Source organism: Notolepis coatsorum (assembly GCF_963971535.1).
Source record: "Notolepis coatsorum genome assembly, chromosome: 8".
Classification (NCBI taxonomy): Eukaryota; Metazoa; Chordata; class Actinopteri; order Aulopiformes; family Paralepididae; genus Notolepis; species Notolepis coatsorum.
In genome coordinates this window covers 130,045,961-130,064,732 of record NC_140172.1, presented here as the reverse complement: position 1 = coordinate 130,064,732, position 18,772 = coordinate 130,045,961, and the positions used below count along the sequence as shown (strand labels likewise).

Below are 18,772 nucleotides of genomic sequence, written 5' to 3'. Positions count from 1 at the left end.
GACTGACCAATCTGACTGGCCAACTCTGAGATGAGAGCACTCAACTCTACGTGAGAAGCTGTTTGTGGGCTTGGTAATTCATACCGGGGGACCTGGCCACCAGTGGAACAAAACCGTGGGGTTTGCAACCCACCCGCCCTAGGCGTTTGGCCTTCATCTACATGAGAAGCTGTTTGTGGGCTTGGCAATTCATACCGGGGGACCTGGTCACCGGTGGAACAAAACCGTGGGGTTTGCAACCCACCCACCCTAGGCGTTTGGCCTTCATCACCCAAAAACCAACCTCTCCCAAAGCCCACCCCAGATAAACTCTCTCCTTCAGAGACCCCAGCCCCTTCTGAGTTAGCTGCTGGTTCCATGACAATTGAAAAATTCAAAGAACTATACAAAAATAAAAATCATACGTACATAAGTACATATATAGTCACACAATATCCAATAATCCAATGTTCCTATTTGACACTTTAAAGTAATTATTCTCCTTTTTTTCAGCCTTTTCTCCTTTTCTCCTTTTTTTTCTCTTTTTTTTTTTTATAAAACCTTATCTAACAAAGTATTTGCTTTATTCTATTCGACACTTTGAAGTAATTATTCCCCTTTCCTCAGTTGTCAATCTTTTCTCCTTTTTTTTTTTTTTTTTTTTAACCCTTATTCAAAATGCCCCACACGGCCAAGAGTGACCAACTTGGAACGAAGGCGATCTTCAGCTTCCCTCTGCGATCGAGACGACATCGATGGCAGATGAATCCGAAGGTCGACGGCACCAATGTAACCGATGGTTTAGCTTGCGTTGTGTTCTGGTGTACTGTCAATAATCAGGCAGGACTGGATCTCAGGTTGTTTATTCACCCTGTAAAACCCAGACACAACACAGGAATTAATGTCTTGTCTTATCCTTTTGGCCACAAGATGGCGCCTTGGTTCTTAGATTCTCTCAACACTTCCAGAGAAACTCCATTTTAATTCACATTGAAATAGCACATGGAGTGAATAATACAATAACTCAATACCAAAAATAATACAATATGGGTCACTCATCCACCTGTTAATACAGATACAAAATAATACAATGTGGGTCACTCATCCACCTGTTAAAACAGATACATTAAAATAATAAACAAAACCACTGATAAGATTCAATCTTTACCTGTAAAACCCAGACACAACACAGGAATTAATGTCTTGTCTTATCCTTTTGGCCACAAGATGGCGCCTTGGTTCTTAGATTCTAATGGGAAGACATATCAGCGTCAGGTTTGAGGCCTACCCAATGTGTTACACAGAAAACATCGTCACTTCTAAATAACTTCACAGAGAGTGCACAACTGTTCCTCTCCAACATAAATAGTTATTACATATTATCAGGTTCATTGCCCTGCAACTTATCCACACATTTACACCATTATAAAGCTCTTTTAACCCAAAGATATGTCTAGAGCCACCCTATCCCCCCCCCCCTCACAGTGAACTGTGGTGTTCCACAAGGAAGCATACTAGGACCACTACTGTTCCTAATTTATGCAAATGACATGTCGTCAGCTTGTGACTGCAACTTGTTCCTGTTTGCGGACGACTCAGCCCTGCTGGTCTCTGACAAGAACAAGTTACAGGTTGAAAAAACCCTCAGCTCGGAACTAGGTAAAATCTGCATATGGCTCACCGACAACAAACTATCATTACACATGGGCAAAACAGAGTCCATTCTCTTCGGTACAAATAACAAACTCAGCAAAACAGACGGCTTCTCAGTTACAGTGGGTGACAATATTGTCACAAGGAAAGATGAAATTACCTACCTAGGTTCCATCCTAGAGGCTAATCTTTCCTGTGACAAAATGGCATCCAATGTAATAAAAAAAGTCAATCAACGAACTCGATTCTTGTACCGGATCTCCTCCCTGGTAAACAAGAATACCCTGAAGACTCTGGCAGGAGCACTCATTCAAGGGTACTACGACTATGCTTGCACCTCATGGTACCAAAGCACCTCAAAGGCACTAAAAACCAAATTACAAACATCTCAAAACAAACTAGTCAGACTACTGCTTGACCTGACTCCTAGAACCCACCTCACCCCTGCACACTTTGCCAACCTAGGATGGCTTAGAGTAGACAACAGAGTACAGCAACTTGCAATGGGCCTGGTCTACAAGATACACTACACGACCAAGGTACCCATGTACATGTCAAAATACTTCCCAAAGGTCAGTGAATACCACGATCATAACACCAGAGGGAGCTCCACAAATCATGTAAAACCCAGATTCGGCTCAAACAAGGGACTAAACACGTTTCGCAATTATGCCACAACAATGTGGAATGCCCTACCCAAAGCTGTAAAGGAATGTAAATCACTACCCACCTTCAAAAACACTCTCAAAGAACACCTACGGGAGACTGCAATTCAAAACTGGCCCCTACAAATGTCCTAACCCAGTTGTACGATAAAGACCAAGCATGGCTTTGTCAGTATTCCAATGTACAGCCCCACCCAACCCCACCCCACCTACCCAACCTCCTCCAATGTACAGTTTCCATGTCAAATGTATGTCAGTATTCCAATGTACAGTGTCCCCCCACCCCCCCCACCTCCAATGTACAGCCCCACCCCACCTACCCAACCTCCCCCAATGCACAGTTTCTATGTCAAATGTATATACTCTTCTTCTGGATTTTTTTTAGTATCACAAACAGTACTGTATTTGAAAATCTGGTATGTCATAAATGTATAGATGTAGCAGTACTGTCTATCTGTATGTCATGTGTGTCATATGATGAATTGAAAATGGGGGACCCTGATGGAAACAAGACGAAAGTCTTTCTCAGGTCTGCATCCTCTTAACAATTGTATGTATTGAGCTGTACTGTACCCATTCTGCAATCTGTTAATAAACTTTTCAATCAATCAATCAATCAAGAGCAGTCCTTACCTCTCAACACTTCCAGAGAAACTGGCGCGAGAGGGAAGCACGCTCAGAAATGAGAGACGCGAGGGGAAATACGTCACTTCGGCAGGAAGTGACGATGTTTCAAAACAAAAGACTTTTGATAATAAAATAATAATAATAAACAAAACAATGAAAAAAGGGTGTTTTGGCGAAATTCACAAGAGGGACATATTAACCTGTTACACCCAGCATATGGAAAAATGTGCCATAAGTGTCAAGGACAAAATCACTTTTCCAAGCAATGCTTTGCCAAGGAAAAAAAAGGCAGAGGGGAACGTGTACACACAGTAGAGGAAAATGACCTGTGTGATTCCTTCTTTGTGGGCATGGTGACACAGGATGAGGACAGACAGACAAGTGTGAATAGAGTGGAGCAGGACAAGTGGACCGAGCCCTTGCATATAAATGGAGCTGTAATTGCTTTTAAACTGGATACAGGAGCAAAGGCTAATATGATAAATGAACTTCACATCAGAAACATGAAAGTGAAGCCCCACATTCGTCCTAATCCCATTCCACTCAAAGCCTACAATGGACAGCCCATCCCCACAAGAGGAATGTGCAGACTGAAGGTGAGAGTTAAAGGCAAAGAGCATCACCTCATGTGTGTAATAGTTCCAGATGGACATGACTCACTGTTGGGAGATGAGGCATGTGAACAATTGGGTTTAGTCAAGAGGATGTATAGCATCAAAACAAATGCACAGAATGACATAGAGACAATAGTGGATCAGTATACTGATGTATTCAAAAGGTTTGGTGTCTTACCATACACCTACAAGATCCAACTGAAAGAGGATGCACAGCCAGTCATACATGCTCCCAGGCGGGTTCCAACACCGCTCAGAGAAAAAGTGAAGCAAGAGCTCGACCGAATGATGTCACTGGGGGTGATAAAGAGAGTGGAGGAGCCCACTGAGTGGGTGAATTCGATGGTGTGTGCCAAGAAGCCAAATGGTGATATACGTCTGTGCATGGATCCAAAAGACCTAAATGCAAACATAAAAAGAGAGCATTATCAGATTCCGACAAGAGAGGAAATAACGAGTGAAATGGCCGGTGCAAAGTATTTCAGTAAATTGGATGCTTCACAGGGCTTTTGGCAGATCAAACTGCACGAAGACAGCACAAAGTACTGTACATTCAATACACCGTTTGGCCGCTACTCGTTCCAAAGGATGCCTTTTGGAATATGCTCTGCTCCTGAAGTGTTCCACAGATCTATGGAGCACATACTGGAAGGTATAGAGGGAGCACGAGTGTATGTGGATGATGTGGTGGTGTGGGGATCCACACTGGAGCAGCACAATGAGAGACTCATCAAGGTTCTGCAAAATGTCAAAAAGCATGGACTAAAGCTCAACAGAGCAAAATGCCAGTTTGGTGTGAGAGAAATCACCTTTCTGGGAGACAAGCTTTCGAGTGCAGGTGTCGAGCCTGACATCCGCAAGGTGAAAGCTATAGTGGAGATGCCGAGACCTGAGGATAAGCAAGGTGTGTTGAGAATGATGGGAATGATAAACTTGGTTGGAAAGTTCATACCAACTTTGTCAACCAAGACAGTGCACCTCAGACAGCTGTTACACCACAAGTGTGACTTCAAGTGGACTGACAGTCATGAAGAGGAGTGGACAACACTGAAAACCATGCTCACAACGGAGCCAGTGTTGACATTTTTTGACCCGTCCAAAAGGATAAAGATTTCCACTGACTCATCCAAAAATGGGATTGGAGCGGTGCTGCTACAAGCGGATGGAGATGATTGGAGGCCAGTTGCCTATGCATCAAGAACGATGACAGTAACTGAATGTCGCTATGCACAAATTGAAAAGGAGTGTTTAGGACTAGTCTATGGATTTGAAAAATTCCACAGTTATGTGTATGGCCTACCAAGATTTGTGGCAGAGACAGACCACAAGCCGTTGATCTCCATCATAAAGAAAAACCTCAGTGAGATGTCACCACGCATACAGAGACTGATGATGAAGCTGCAACGTTATGATTTCGAGCTGATATACACACCAGGTAAACACATTGTGATGGCTGATGCTCTGTCCAGGGCAACGACACAGAGTGACGCACCTGTGAGCTCGACAGAGGCTGATGTTGAATTTCATGTGAACTTGATTGCAAAATCCCTTCCTGTGTCAGACAGAAAATCTAAACAGATTTCAGCAGAAACGGAGAAGGACCCCCTGCTACAGAGGGTCATGACCAATATGAAAGAGAGCTGGCCTAAAGGAGACTGTCAGCAATATTACAACATCCGAGCAGAGCTGAGTGTGATAGATGGACTGTTACTCAGAAAGAACACAATTGTCATTCCTCAGTCACTGAGACAAGAGATGTTGAAGAGACTTCACGAGGGGCACCTCGGAATGGAGAAATGTAAGAGAAGGGCCAGAACGTCAATGTATTGGCCAGGCATCAACACAGACATTGACAAGATGGTCTCGAGCTGTGTAACCTGTCTGAAACACCATACAACGCAGCAGAAAGAGCCCATGGTAACTGCAGACCTACCTAAGGTGCCTTGGCAAAAAGTGGGAACTGACTTGTTCCACCTGGATGGAAAGAATTATCTACTGGTTATAGACTATTTTTCTAACTATCCAGAGATAGCACTGCTTTCCAGCATGACAGCTACTTGTGTGATTACACATATGAAATCTATCTTTGCGAGACATGGAATTTGCCAGGTTCTCGTTTCTGACAACGGACCAGCTTACAACTGTAAGGAGTTCCAAAACTTTGCAGAAGAATATGATTTCCAGCATGTAACCTCAAGTCCCCTGTATGCCCAATCCAATGGTAAAGCAGAGAAAGGTGTGGGCATAGTAAAGAGGCTGCTCCTGAAGGCAAAAGAGAGTGGTTCTGATCCATATCTAGCTCTACTGAGTTACAGAGCATCACCACTAGAACATGGACTGTCTCCTGCTGAGCTTCTGATGGGACGGAGGCTGCAAACCACACTTCCTTGCACTGCAAAACAGAAGAAGAATAACATTGTGAGACAGAAACAGAAGTGTCTGCAAAACAGACAGAAAACAAACTATGACAAAGTCTCAAAAGGTCTAGTACCACTGTCACGGCGTGACACAGTGAGACTACAGGATTCTAAATACTGGGACAGGAGAGCCACAGTTCTGGAGGAAGTGGGTCCTAGATCCTACACCGTCAGAACAGAAGAGGGTCAAGTCCTAAGAAGGAATCGACGAAGCTTGTTGAAAACACCAGAGACACTTGGAGAACGGTCAATAGCTGATGACGAAGTTTGCACCACAGCAGCACCACCGACAGCTGGGCTGACAAACTTGCCACCACCAGCTGACCAGACACCTTCAACACCAGTACTGAGAAGATCTACACGTCAGTCTAGACCAGCGGTTCTCAACAGGGGTTCCGCGGCACACAGGGGTGCCGCGGAGAGCTGCCAGGGGTGCCGCGAGATGCCTGATGGGAATGTTTCTTTAAGAATATAGAATGACAACTATTTAACTAAACAAATAGTCTATCTAGTGCTTCATGTGTATACAATAATTGCCTAATCTAATAAGATGAACTAAAAAAGAAATCGATCAAAATGTCTTCACACGTTTCGTAAAGTTATTATAGAAACTTTACCAATTTAACGTCCGCGGCAGGCGTCATTGCTTTTACCAACAGATTTTCCAACGCATTTCCAGAGCAGTCGCATTCGTGTGACGTCACATCACGGGTCCTATCTCCGTTACAGAGCCGGCTCGCGGCTCTGGTCCGTTATCAAGGAAATGCAAAGCGATAATAATCACTAAATGCATTCAGTGCTGGATCTAATCAAATGGATTTATCGAGACACGTTATGGAAAGTTCAAGACCGGATCACACAGCTTCAGAAAAGTGCTTTACACGCGACGGTGATGGGCTACTCGCCAAGTGCAGAACAAGTGAGTGCTGCTGTGTTATGATTATTATGACAAGTAACTCACGATGCAGCACTTAAGGTGTTGATACCATTCAGCACCACATATTTGTGTGAAGCTGGATTTTCATCCATGACAGCTCTGAAAACCAAATATAGGGCCAAGTTGAGCCTTGAGGATGACATGCGTGTTGCCTTGTCAATGTCATCGATCTCCCCACGTATTGACCGTATCATTAGCCAGAAGCAGCAGCAGACCTAGACCCTTTCGTGACTGTGATGCACCGAGTGAATCCACAGTCACTTGCTCCTAAATAGGAAACCAACCTAGATTCACCCTGAAGGACTGGTTCTAACCGAACTGTTCGTTATACAACAATCACAGAGACATTTCAAAGGTACTCACAGTTGCACGAGGGTTTCGGACAGAGATACGGGATGGTTTGAAAGCTCGCCGTTGCTAATAAACATTGTAAATAATTGTTATAAACTGGTCAGCACTGCATTATTTCCAGCGTTGGGTGCATGATGCGCATGCGCTGTGATCACAACCAGGCAGCCAACGCCGGAAATAATGCCGTTTTGAGCAGTTGATAAATATTATTTAAAATGTTTATTAGCAACGCCGAACTTTCAAACCACCCCGTATCTCTGTCCGAACCCCTCGTGCAACTGTGAGCACCCTTGCCATGTCTCTGTGATACATGTATAACGAGCGGTTCGGCCAGAACTAGTCCTTCATGATCAACATACGTTGGTTTCCTATCGAGGAGCAAGTGACTGTGGATTCACTCGGTGCATCACAGTCACGGAAGGGGCTACAGCAGACCTCACACTGAGCTAGAAATGTCCACAAGTGCTTATTTTCTGTATTTATTTATAATTTGAGACATTTTGAGAAATGGTCACACTAGTTATTTTTTTGGAAAACAGTGCAGCTGCAACAGAGCACTTTATTGATATTTTTCTGTATTTAAAAAAATAAATACATGATTTTCTGTTTGAGAAATGGTCACACTATGTTGTTTTTATGGAAAACAGTGCAGCTGCAACAGAGCACTTTATTGATATTTTTCTGTATTTAAAAAAATAAATACATGATTTTCTGTTTGAGAAATGGTCACACTATGTTATTTTTATGGAAAACAGTGCAGCTGCAACAGATAGCACGTTAGTGATCCTTTTCTGTATTTAAAAAAAAATACATGATTTTCTGTTTGAGAAATGGTCACACTATTGCTATATTTATTTATACATTTAGACCTGAAACACCTGCTAATAATGCATTATATAGCCTGCATATACACACAAATGTGTTTCCCGGTTTCAATGGGTTAAATAAACGTTATTTTGAAAGCAAGCACTTTTGTCATCATCACCGGAAAAGTCTTTACCGTATGTAGGCGTGCCCTGGAATATTTTTTTGGACACAGGGGTGCCTTGGCAGCAGAAAGGTTGAGAACCCCTGGTCTAGACCACCTGACAGACTTCAGTATTTGTAAAGAACAGCACAGAGCTCTATCCTTTTGCATTAAAAAATATATATATAAAAAAGAAAAAAAGAATTGAGGAGGCAAAAGGAAAATAATTATAGAGCATGATGTATATATATAACGTTGATTTATGGTATGCAGGTTAAAGTAAATAGAGATAATTGTATTTGGAAATAGCAACAGTAGAAAAAAACTAAAAGATGACTGTGTTTTGAGTCAACAGAAATGTTTACATTTATTGTTGTATGCCAGTATAGCATTCATAGAAAGGAGGATGTGGTGATTTATACTAACCACTAGATGGCCCCATCTACCAGGGTACATGGACCACACCACTACACAGTCTGTATAACTATGATAATGAGACACCTGTTGCAAGTTGACGTGTACGTTACCTACCTACCTGTTGTATGCTACCTAACTACTACCAGGACCTAAATAAATGATATTGATCTTCATTGATGGACAGAAACATTACAGCAGGAGCGGGAATCGAACCGGGAACCTCCGGATTACCAGAAGACTGCCACTGTCGCCCCCAGTGAAGAGAGACCAGCCTGTGGCTCCCCACTGTGCCATTGTCGACCATAGCATGTTGCAATGAAACACCTTCAGGGTTGAGGGAGATGGGCCTTTGTCCAAGAGGGATTGTAAAAACTCCAGTTCGACCTCCATGGTTCGGGGCATGTGTGTATTGTTCCGTACACGGTTCGAATGCGTACCGTTCCACCCCTACTATTATTTGATATTATGTCTGTTATGGTATGTTTTTGTTATTTAATTTGTGTAATTATTTTACACTTATCTGTTCCTCTCTACATGTATATGTACAGTATACAGTACCATTATAGCTGTACCCCTCTACATGTGTATTTATACCACTATATCTGCACCCCTCTACATGTGTATTTATACCACTATATCTGTACCTCTCTACATGTGTATTTATACCACTATATTGGTACTCCTCTACATGTGTATTCATACCACTAATTCTGTACCTCTCTACATGTGTATTCATACCACTATCTATACCCCTCTACATGTGTTTCAAGTTTCAAGTTTCAAGTTTCTTTAATAGTTGTCATACTTTTATACAAAATGCTTCTTACTGTTACGCTCCAGAGACTGTGCAAGACAAGATAAGTATGAAATAAAATAACATAGTATAGCATGTAAATTAGAAGTAAAAAATGAGGTCACAGTGTTCAGTATAGACAATGTACAATGTTCGATGCAGAGTAGACGTAACTGAGTTACCATATAATATACAATACTGTGTAGTGTACTAATATACAATACTATATAGTGCAAGGCAGAAATAGGATGAGGTGCAATTTAGGTACAATTTACAGTAGGTGTACGAGTTGTAGTGCAAATCCTTTATCAATAAATATAAAGTGTGTTTGTGTGATCTAAAGTGTGGAGAGTGGGTGCTGCAGTGTGTTGTTTGTTTAAGTGAGTGTGTGCGTGTGGGTGTGTGTGCTGTGTGCATTTGATGGTTGTTGCATAGTGTTTATTGTTCGTTTAGCAGCCTGATGGCCTGGGGATAGAAGCTTCTTCTGAGTCTTTCTGTGCTCGCCTTAAGACTCCGGTATCGCTTGCCTGACCGCAGCAGTTCAAAGAGGCAGTTGTTCGTACCATACCAGTATTCATACCACTATATCTGTACCTCTCTACATGTGTATTCATACCACTATCTATACCCCTCTACATGTGTATTTATATCACTATATCTGTACCCCTCTACATGTGTATTCATACAGTACCACTATATCTGTACCTCTCTACATGTGTATTTATACCACTATATCTGTACCTCTCTGTGTATTCATACCACTATTATCTGTACCCCTCTACATGTGTATGTATACCACTATATCTGTATACTGTTGATGTTGAGCACCACACGCATCATTCTGGTGTAGCACCCATCCAAGGACTTCTGCAGGGTGGGCTTCAAGGTCCAGCATTCACTGCCATACAAAAGGACAGACTCAACTGTTGCATGAAAGAAGTTGAGCTTGATTTGACGGGGGAGGTTGGATTTCCACACACTGGTCATGCCGTTCAGAGCCCTCCACGCAAGCGCCTTCCTCACTTTAAGGTCTTGCTCAGACGAGTTGACCCACGAGCCCAGGTATTTGAAATCACCGACTTCCTTTAGAGCAGAGCCTCCTGTTGTTCTTAGAGGTGGATGATCCAGGAGGATGTTATACATTATGACCTCGGTTTTCTTGGCATTTAGCCTAAGGCCAACCTTGGCGCACTCCGTCTCCACTCTGCACAGGAGTTCCTGTGCCTGCTCCACGTGGTCAGAGAGCAGGCTGATGTCGTCCGCGTAGTCAAGGTCTGTTAGGACTATGGCGGGGTGTCGTCTCGATCTCCTTGGGGTTATTGTGAGACCAAGTTCCTGCTCCCGTCCATTGATGGCCTTCCTGAGCGCATAGTCAAGGACTATGACGAAAAGGAAGGGGGCAAGGGTGTCCCCTTGCATCACTCCAGCCAGGATGTCAAATTCTTCACTGTTGCCGTCTGGGGTTACCACCTTGGCCCTTGTACCCGTGTGCATGGTCCCTATGGCCCGGAGTAGATTGGGAGGGACTCCGTAGGCCTTGAGTATCCTCATCATCACGGCTCTGTGTATCGAGTCAAAAGCCTTTTTGAAGTCGATAAAGCACAGTACTGCTGTCAGGTTGTTCTTCTTCACCTCCTCGATGATTCTTCTCAAGGCCAAGATCTGGGCCACAGTGGTCCTCTTCTCTCGGAAACCATTTTGGTTCTCCCTGAGGTGGGGGTCGATGGCATTCCTTATCCGGTTTAGTATCATGCGATTGTACATCTTTGCAATGACACATGTCAGACTTATGCCACAGTAGTTGTCTGGCTTCGAGAGATCTCCGGACTTAGGCACTGGGATGATGTTAGAGAGAGACCACATATCAGGCTGGTTGTTTTTCATCAGGGCATGGTTGCAGAACTCCAGGATGATGTTGTCAAGGTCACAGTTCTTATAGACCTCTGGGGGAATGCCGTCCGGCCCAGAACTTTTTCCCTGCTTCAGTGTGGATTTTACTTTGGTAAACTCTCTGGCTGTAAAGGGACCATCGTCAATGGTGAGATTCGTGAGGATGGCAGGTATCGTCTCCTCATCTTCATCCACTGTCAAGTGTGTTCCCAGTAGATTTCGGAAGTGAGTGAACCAGGAGGTCACCCTCTCCTCTGGGCTGTTGCCTTCTACCTGTCCCTGCTTCGACCTTTTCCTCCCACTCATCTCATTGATGACCCTCCATGCCTCCCCGTACTGCTGTTCACCATGCGCTGCCTCCACTCTCTGCACCTTCTCCATCAACTCCTCCCCCCTTATCTTGTCGTAGGTATCGAACAAAAGCTGTTTGGCCTTTTTCAGTACCTTGCGATTTTCTGCAGTCTGCTCATGCCCGTAGCCTCGTCGTGCCTCCTCCACGCCCTCACGCGCCACCATGACTTCTGGGTGTTTGGACCTCCGGGAGACCCCATTCCTCTCCACCACTGGAACACACATCCTGGCCGCCTCTTCATTCGCAGCAACGAACCGCCTGTATTTGGTATTAGGCTCCTCCTCCTCACCTAGCAGCTGAAAGCAATTCCTCACTTCCACTGCGTACCTAGTTTGAAGGCCAGGGTTGACTGAGAACGCCTTCCAGTCATACCGGGTCTTCAGGCTTGGTTTGGGGACCCTGAGGCTCAGTCGCACCCTCATGGAGACCACTCGATGATCAGAGCCCACAGAGTTGAACGTGCTGTAAGGTTCAGCATTCAGGATGGAGTTCCTCCACCTTCGTCTTACTAGTATGTAGTCCAGTTGACGTTGCATTCCGGTAGCCCGATCCTGGAAGGTCCATCTCTTGCCCCTTCTTTTCTGGAACATGGTGTTCGCAGCCAGTATCTCGTGTTCCATCAGGTATTCGCCATTGCGATTGGTGGATTTGTGGTGTGTGAAAGGTGCATCCTCTGGTCCGAGCCTTGCGTTGAAGTCACCCAGGATTGCTAGGAAGTTGTGAGCCGGGATATCATAGACCGCTGTTGCAAGGTCCTCATAGAACTTCTCCACCTCCTCAGCTAGTGCCACATTGGTGGGTGAGTACACGACTATGACAGTTGTAACTGGGTTGCCATCAAAGTCAGCAATAAGGATCCTGTTGGTGTGATAGCGTACCCTACGGAGAGCTTTACGTGCCCGAGAACTCAGCAATAGCCCCACGCTGCCAGTGGCAGCTTGTGCCTCGTTTCACCACGCTGATGAGGTGATGAACCAGCATCTCTCCACTCTGTGATACACTATCTGATCCTCAGCATGCACTCTTCTATGCTCCTGGATTCCCAGGATCTCAACTCCCCTTTCCTCGGCACAGTGTGCCAGTTCCTCCAATCTTGCTTCTTCTCTCACTGTGTTTGCGTTGAAGGTTCCCATGGTGAATGGTCTCCGACAACGCAGGGGTGCATTGGACCGCGTGCTGTGATCGGATAGAAGCCTCCCTTCCGGGTTTGGAGTCCTATCGTCATACTGTCCTCTGGGGAGAGGACCAGCACCACCATCCTCTGCTTGGTTCCTGCGGACTCCCGCCGCTGGAAGTATAGGTTTAGGAATTACTTTGTTCTCCATATTTTAGGCCTTACAATGCGCAATTTAAAGACTGTGGGGCGCAACTCCTCGTAGTCCTACTTTGGCCGTTTCAGGCATGATCCCTTATCCGCCCTTCACTCCAATGCCTCCAGGTGGTAGACGGCTCGGAGCCAGGTGCAAGCAGCACCTGTGGTTTTTGTTCGGAGTGTCCTTCACCTAGATGGGTTGCCTTGCATGGCTATGAGCCCCACCTGCCCTATGCACCCTGTATCCCTAGGTAGGGAGGCTAGAGAGGGTACTAACACTTACCCAAGGTGGACCCTCAGACTAGTGGAGGGAAGGAGTTGTCTTACTTCTCCATTCTAGTTTGGCTTTCGCTAGAACTAGCCACCGCCCATTAGTCCTCCATGAGTAATAATGAGTAAAGTAACATTTCCCCACAGACAGACATCTGAGAAACCCCTGTCATGTGCTTCTCTACATTGGTTTTGGTTTCAGTACCTTATTTCCAAATACAAACAGGTCTGCTAGAAACAAGGACATAAACAGATAGCTGAATTTAGCCAATTTTTTTTAAAAAAAGTTAAAAAAAGAAAATAAGATTTTTATTTTATTTATTTTTTTAAAGCTGTAGATGTGTTGACTCAGTTTGGCACCACATACTTATGTGAATCTGGGTTTTCTACTCTAGCATACCTGAAAAACAAATACAGAAACAGACTAAATGCTCAGCATGACCTCATAATAGCACTTTCAAAAACCAAGCCCAGAATAGATCTGCTGGTTGAAAACTTCAACCAGCCACATACCTACCTCTCATTAGATTTCATTTCGTTGTGCCATAGATGAAATATTATACCCCTTCTAGCATGTCAGGTCAGTAGAATGTTGCTCTATGTTGGGGTTTAAGGTTGAGGGACGGAGGGAGGGGGTAAGAAATGGAGAGTTGAAAAAGGGGTGAGAAATAGAAAGGAGAGTAGAACATGTTTGTTTTTAAAAGTGCTACAAAATTGTATGTACTTTATGTTATGAGGTGGTGAGCAACTTAACATTACACTCTGATTATTGCTGTGATGTACTTTTATAATTAAATAAATACATTTCATATACATTTGAAATTCATGGTTTGTTGTGTTCTTTATCAGTAGTTTATAAATGTATGTTTTTTTTCTTTTTTTTTATGGTCTTTCTTTTCCCCCCTTCTTTTTCCGTTTTTTTCTCCGATCCCAATGTTAGTCGTTATGCCAATTCCCAATCCCCTTCCTGGTCGTTGCGCACTCTACCCCCTACCGTCGGTCTGGGAGGGCGGAGACTATCACATGCTTCCTCCGACACATGTGTACCCAGCCCGCCGCTTCTTTTCACCTGGCAGCGCGGACTCTCACTGGGAGAGTGTAACGTGTGGAAGGTCACACTACCTCTCCCAGATCCTTCCCTTGCTGTGCAGGCGCCCCGACCAAACTGTAGGAGTCGCTGTTTACAACGACTAGGACCCACCCTCGCCGGGTTTCCCACCCGCTAACACTGCCAATTGTGTTCGTATGGACGGTCGGCCAAGCCGGAGGCACCACAGCTGGATTCGATCCCACTGTCTCTGTGGTGGTAGACAGACGCTTAGTCCGCTGCGCTACCCGGCCGCCCTATAAATGTATGTTATGGCAATTCATGATGTATTTTTGTAAGTTTGGGTCCCGGGGAAACACCACATTTGTCTTTTGGGTCTCGAGCTGAAAAAGTTTGGGAACCCCTGGTCTATAGCACTGTTGCTGTGTGTTGTGCTCTTAGCAGTGCAGCTCACATCACCTATGTTTGATTACTTTATGATTAGTGTATCTACAATTGATCAATATAGCATTTATTTTGAACACCATCTCTATTAAGTACTTCTTATAGACTGTATCTTTCATGTTAGAATATAAAAGACATTTAACGGATTAAATAATTTGTTACTGAAATCAGTGTGGGGAAAACACAATGAATCCAACATGAAACTGATTGTGAAAATTCCATAGTTCCCATCACGCCCGGTGTTGCCATTCTGGAAAGTTCGGGCCCAACCTTCTGACAGTGTGAGTAGCGTGAACCATTTCATATAAAAGGGACCCATAAGTGGTTTGTCAACACAAGAGACAGCTGAGGCAAAACAATGCTACGCAGGGTAACATAGTAGTGTTTTACTATCATATTGGCTTGGATTTACACTTTGAATCATTTAATTACTTTGCATTTCAAATATTAAATTAATGTTAATTATTACATTCAAAATGTTTAAATATATTCCAGAGAACACTTCCCAAGTGTTTTATATAGTGTTCTGTGATGCTACTAGTCTGGTTAGGCTCATTCATGTTAATATAATGACAGCTATACTGTGTGTTTTACCAACCTTATTGCATCCTTCCAGAGTATCACAGAGAGCTTTGGAGCGGCCATCTCCAGCCTGAGCACGGCTCACCTGACCGACAGTGTGATCCACAGGAGCAAGCGCATGATGCTCGACACGCTGGGTGTTGGTCTACTGGGAACTAGGACCGCTGTCTTCAGCAAGACTCTCCAGTATAGCCAGGTACCTACCGTCCTCCACTTCTTCACTGCACTGGGAGGGAACTGTACTGAAGTGGTCTGGTAAAAGAATATATATTTATATTATTTTGTTTAGGCATTTTAATATACAGTATAACAGATATCTAGAAGGGGTGGGGGTGGGGGTTATATAACGTGATATTTTGCGTGACAATCCCATTTTTACGCAATATAAATCATTGTAGTGAGGTGAACAGACTGAAAACATTATCTTATTAGACAAAACAGATGATGTAATATATTTATGTAACAATGTTTTCCATTGGGGACATCATTTGCAGTTGAAAAAAGGTAATACTATTGTATCGTGGGACCCTGGCAATTCCCACCCCTACCAGATGAAGACAGTTTGACTGTTAAAACATTGGTGATTAAATAACTATATGGAGCCACAAGTTATATTCCTCCTCAGTACCAGCACTTTATAGATTATAGTTCATATTCCTCCTCAGTACCAGCACTTTATAGATTATAGTTTATATTCCTCCTCAGTACCAGCACTTTATAGATTATAGTTTATATTCCTCCTCAGTACCAGAACCTCAGATTATAGTGTTTATATTCCTCCTCAGTACCAGAAACTCAGATTATAGTGTTTATATTCCTCCTCAGTACCAGAACAGAAACTCAGATTATAGTGTTTATATTCCTCCTCAGTACCAGCACCTCATAGAGATTATGATGTTTATATTCCTCAGTACCAGCACCTCATAGAGATTATGATGTTTATATTCCTCCTCAGTACCAGCACGGCAGCACCTCATAGATATTATTATGTTTATATTCCTCCTCAGTACCAGCACCTCATAGATATTATGTTTATATTCCTCCTCAGTACCAGCACCTCATAGAGATTATGGTGTTTATATTCCTCCTCAGTACCAGCACCTCATAGAGATTATGGTGTTCTTTTATGTACTCTTTCATTTGCACTGCTGTTTATTTTATTTTTGTGGTTATGTACAAACCAGTGTTTCCCCCAATGTTACAATGCAGTATATTTGGCTAACACATCTATTCATGAATGAAACCTTTTCTTGACATAATTTATTTTGCTTGCATACAATCCAGTCTATCTTTACGTTGTCTTACATAATGCAACACATGTCAGATCCAGGATGCCTGGAGGTTCTTTCTCTTCTGTATTAATGTTTCATTGTCTGTTATTGATTATCTCCCCTCGCAGTGGTACAGCTCAGTGGAGAAGAGCAGTGTCTGGGGCAGATCAGCAGTAACTCTACCTCCTCAGTATGCCGCCTTCGTCAACGGCGTAGCGGTAAGTTTGACCAATTGCCGTTATTTACCGTAGTACTAATTTGTGTAATTAGTCCCTAATTTGATCTCTGTTGTGTCACATTGACTGGTTGTAGGTGCATTCTATGGACTTTGACGACACTTGGCATCCAGCCACTCATCCGTCAGGAGCGGTGCTCCCCGCCCTGCTGGCCCTAGCAGAGTCTCTGCCCAGTCGGCCCTCTGGACGTGAGCTGCTACTGGCCTTCAACGTCGGCATAGAGGTGCAGGGCAGACTCCTGAGGTTCTCCAGGGAGGCCCACAACATTCCTAAAAGGTGAGCCTTTGTTGGTAGCAATCCCGTATAATAACCAGAACCCCTGTCATCAGTCAACCCCATCCTACGCCAACTACACTGGCTTCCCATTAAACACAACATAGATTACAAGATCCTCCTCCATACATTCAAGCCGGCCATCCAAAACCTCGCCCCTCCATACCTGTCCGACCTCCTCCACATCAACATTTCCACCCGGTCCCTCAGGTCTGCCTCCTCCATCAACCTGACCGTCCCCCCAGCCAGTCTGTCCACCATGGGGTCAAGAGCCTTCAGCCGCTCTGCCCCTCGCCTCTGGAACTCCCCCCCCCCCGACATCAGGAACATTGACTCCATTATCCCATTTAAAACCCACCTCAATTTTAAAAATGTATTTTTTGGTTTTAATTGTTGTACGGCGACCTTGAGTGTCCTGAAAGGCGCCTTATAAATAAAATGCATAATTATTAATCTACACACTGGATTTTCGGAGCTGGCCAAACTATATTTCATTATATGCTGTCAAAGCATGCAGGAAGAATAATTTGTAGACATTTGCTTTGAGGGGGGGGGGGGGATCATGATCCCACAGCATCGATCCCTAGACTAGAATCCTGATGTTTTCTCACTCCTCTGCTCTCTCAGGTTCCACCCTCCTTCTGTGGTGGGGGTGATGGGCAGTGCTGCAGCCTCAGCCAAGCTCCTGGGATTATCCCCAGCGCAGTGTGCCCATGCCCTGGCGATAGCGGCCTCTTCTGCCGGGGCTCCCATGGCCAACGCTGCCACCCAGACCAAGCCTCTTCACATTGGGAACGCTGCACGGAGGGGCCTGGAGGCGGCCCACCTGGCCTGGATGGGGCTCGAGGGGAACCCAGGCATCCTGGACCTGGAGTCCGGGTTCGGGGTGTTCTACAAGGACTACAGTCCCTCGAAGGTGCCTGGCTCGGCTGCTGGTGGTGGGTTCACATGGATCCTGGAAGAGCAGGACGTGGCCATCAAGCGCTTCCCAGCTCATCTGGCGATGCATTGGGTGGTAGACGCGGCCCTGGCAGCAAAAGCAGAGCATACGTGTAGAGTTGGGACCTTGGACCACAGCAGGATCAGGAGGGTGACTCTCAGAGTGCCTTCCTCCAAGTACATCGACTGTCCCTTCCCTGCCACGGAGCACCAGGCCAGGCACTCGTTCCAGTTCAACGCCTGCTCGGCCCTGCTGGACGACGAGGTGACAGTGGGCTCCTTCAGCGGAGCTCAGATAGGCAGACCTGCTCTGAGGGAACTCCTATCCAAGGTCACGGTGGAGAGTCCCGGGGATAACCAGCCCAGCTTCGACAAGATGTACTGCGAGGTGACGATAGAAACCGAAGAGCCGGGGCAGAGTTTCTCAGCCAGATGCGATACCTTCTACGGCCACTGGAGGAAGCCACTGAGCCAAGAGGACCTGGTGGGAAAGTTCCGGGCTAATGCTTCCACAGTGTTGTCCAGGGAGGGAGTGGAAGGAGTGATGGACGCCGTAGGAAATATAGAGAGAAGCGAAGACTGTTTGAGCCTGGGCTCGCATCTAAAGATGATGGGGAATCATCACAACACAACTATGTAAATGTATTCATGAAGTCCTTTGTTTCACCCTCATGTTTACGTTTTTGGGGAACATGGCCCAATACTATAGGATTCATTATGTTGGCATGTGAAATC

General features: G+C 44.8%; 1 protein-coding gene across 1 annotated transcript; it reads left to right on the top strand.

Moving 5' to 3' along the window:
* Positions 1-15,094: 15,094 nt before the first annotated feature.
* On the top strand, positions 15,095-18,677 carry acod1 (aconitate decarboxylase 1; the record flags this gene model as incomplete). The annotated part of the gene is made up of 5 exons (XM_084320528.1): positions 15,095-15,106; positions 15,353-15,514; positions 16,718-16,807; positions 16,902-17,101; positions 17,726-18,677. The coding sequence occupies 5 exons, from the start codon at positions 15,095-15,097 to the stop codon at positions 18,675-18,677; spliced, it is 1,416 nt and encodes a 471-aa protein (XP_084176654.1).
* Positions 18,678-18,772: the final 95 nt, after the last annotated feature.